The 1,296-nt window shown below is 33.1% G+C and overlaps 1 protein-coding gene across 1 annotated transcript; it reads right to left on the bottom strand.

Annotated features, from left to right (window-relative positions):
• Positions 1-271: 271 nt before the first annotated feature.
• On the bottom strand, positions 272-1,131 carry LOAG_15737 (hypothetical protein; the record flags this gene model as incomplete). The annotated part of the gene is made up of 3 exons (XM_003151226.2): positions 272-420; positions 546-591; positions 1,019-1,131. Coding segments are annotated over 3 exons (306 nt in total), but the record flags the coding sequence as incomplete, so codon positions are not given.
• Positions 1,132-1,296: the final 165 nt, after the last annotated feature.

Raw genomic sequence — 1,296 nt, 5'->3', positions numbered from 1 at the left:
AACACTTTGGGCATCCCTATCACATTGATGTATTCTCTGAAACTAAGATATTTGTTATGGCAATATTAAAATATTGATCGTTTGTCCATAATTATTACGGCATTCGCCCTATTTCGTAAAGCATCAAGAAGGACATTTTTGTTCGACACCGAAATTAATGTTCATCCTATCAAACACATTCTGTGGATAAACATTGTCGTAATCAGTTCTTCTCAGTGTCACTCCATTCTAAATTGATCTGTTAGCCAAGAAAAAATCAAGTCTGACTTACCTTCGATTTTCCGGCTGATCAATAATGCAAATTGGCGCGTTAACATTTTCATTTCGAATTTTTTTGGCTATATCCAGTGCATAACTGTCAGCGCCTTTATTAGTATATTTCAGATTGTTACTAATCACAATGACCAATTTCACTGGAACCTGGAATTTACGATTATCTCATTAGAATAAGCTCTAGTAATGAAATTCTACGCAAAATTCACTTCGCTATAAATATAATGCTTCGGGGTGTCAGATACTGATGTATTAAGCTTTAATTAACTCACTTCATTGGCTTCCAGGTCACGTGGCATTAGATTTTCTATCCATTCACTGAAAAAACTGTCGCAATTAAAGACAAGCATGACAAAGACCAACATACACATTGAATATTGAATATTCGATGGAGTTTTGCATTGATCTTTTGAGGCAGAATGGATTCTTACATTCTTGGTATATTGGTTCAATTCTAATTCTAATTACATTCCCTAATTAAACTGTTTGTGGTATTATGCCTTCTGTTTACAAATTCTTAGTATATTTAAACAAAGATTTCATTATCACTCAAGTACCACTTCATTATCATTATCACTTAAACATTACGACCATTCGACTACCATATTTAATTGTTGATGCAATGTTTGGAATAGAAATCCTTGAAGTATTTGCACCAAAAACGATTAAATCTCAACATTGGATGATTTTGGCATAATTTGATAATGATTAAAGTTTGCTTCTGTTTATATAAAAGATGACTAACTCATCGTCGTCTTGCCAGAAAGAAAAGCTCTTGTACGAGGATGAACTTAAATCGTATGGGATAATCACTCCGTTCATTTGACTTCCTTCTATTTCATTAAGAAGGGATGGCATATATGCTGAAATCATATAATTAGAATTATTTGTTTGTTTAATAGTGGTTTAATGCCATATGATACAAAAATCCATTACAATTTCCTAACCAGTTACGAGTTCCTCGCGGATTTCTAGATGATATTCCTGAGACGTGAACATCAGTGCTGTACAATAACAGTTATC

Source organism: Loa loa, assembly GCF_000183805.2.
Source record: "Loa loa unplaced genomic scaffold supercont3.2577, whole genome shotgun sequence".
NCBI lineage: Eukaryota > Metazoa > Nematoda > Chromadorea > Rhabditida > Onchocercidae > Loa > Loa loa.
Note: the sequence above shows the minus strand (reverse complement) of the source record. Positions and strands in the feature narration are given on the sequence as shown.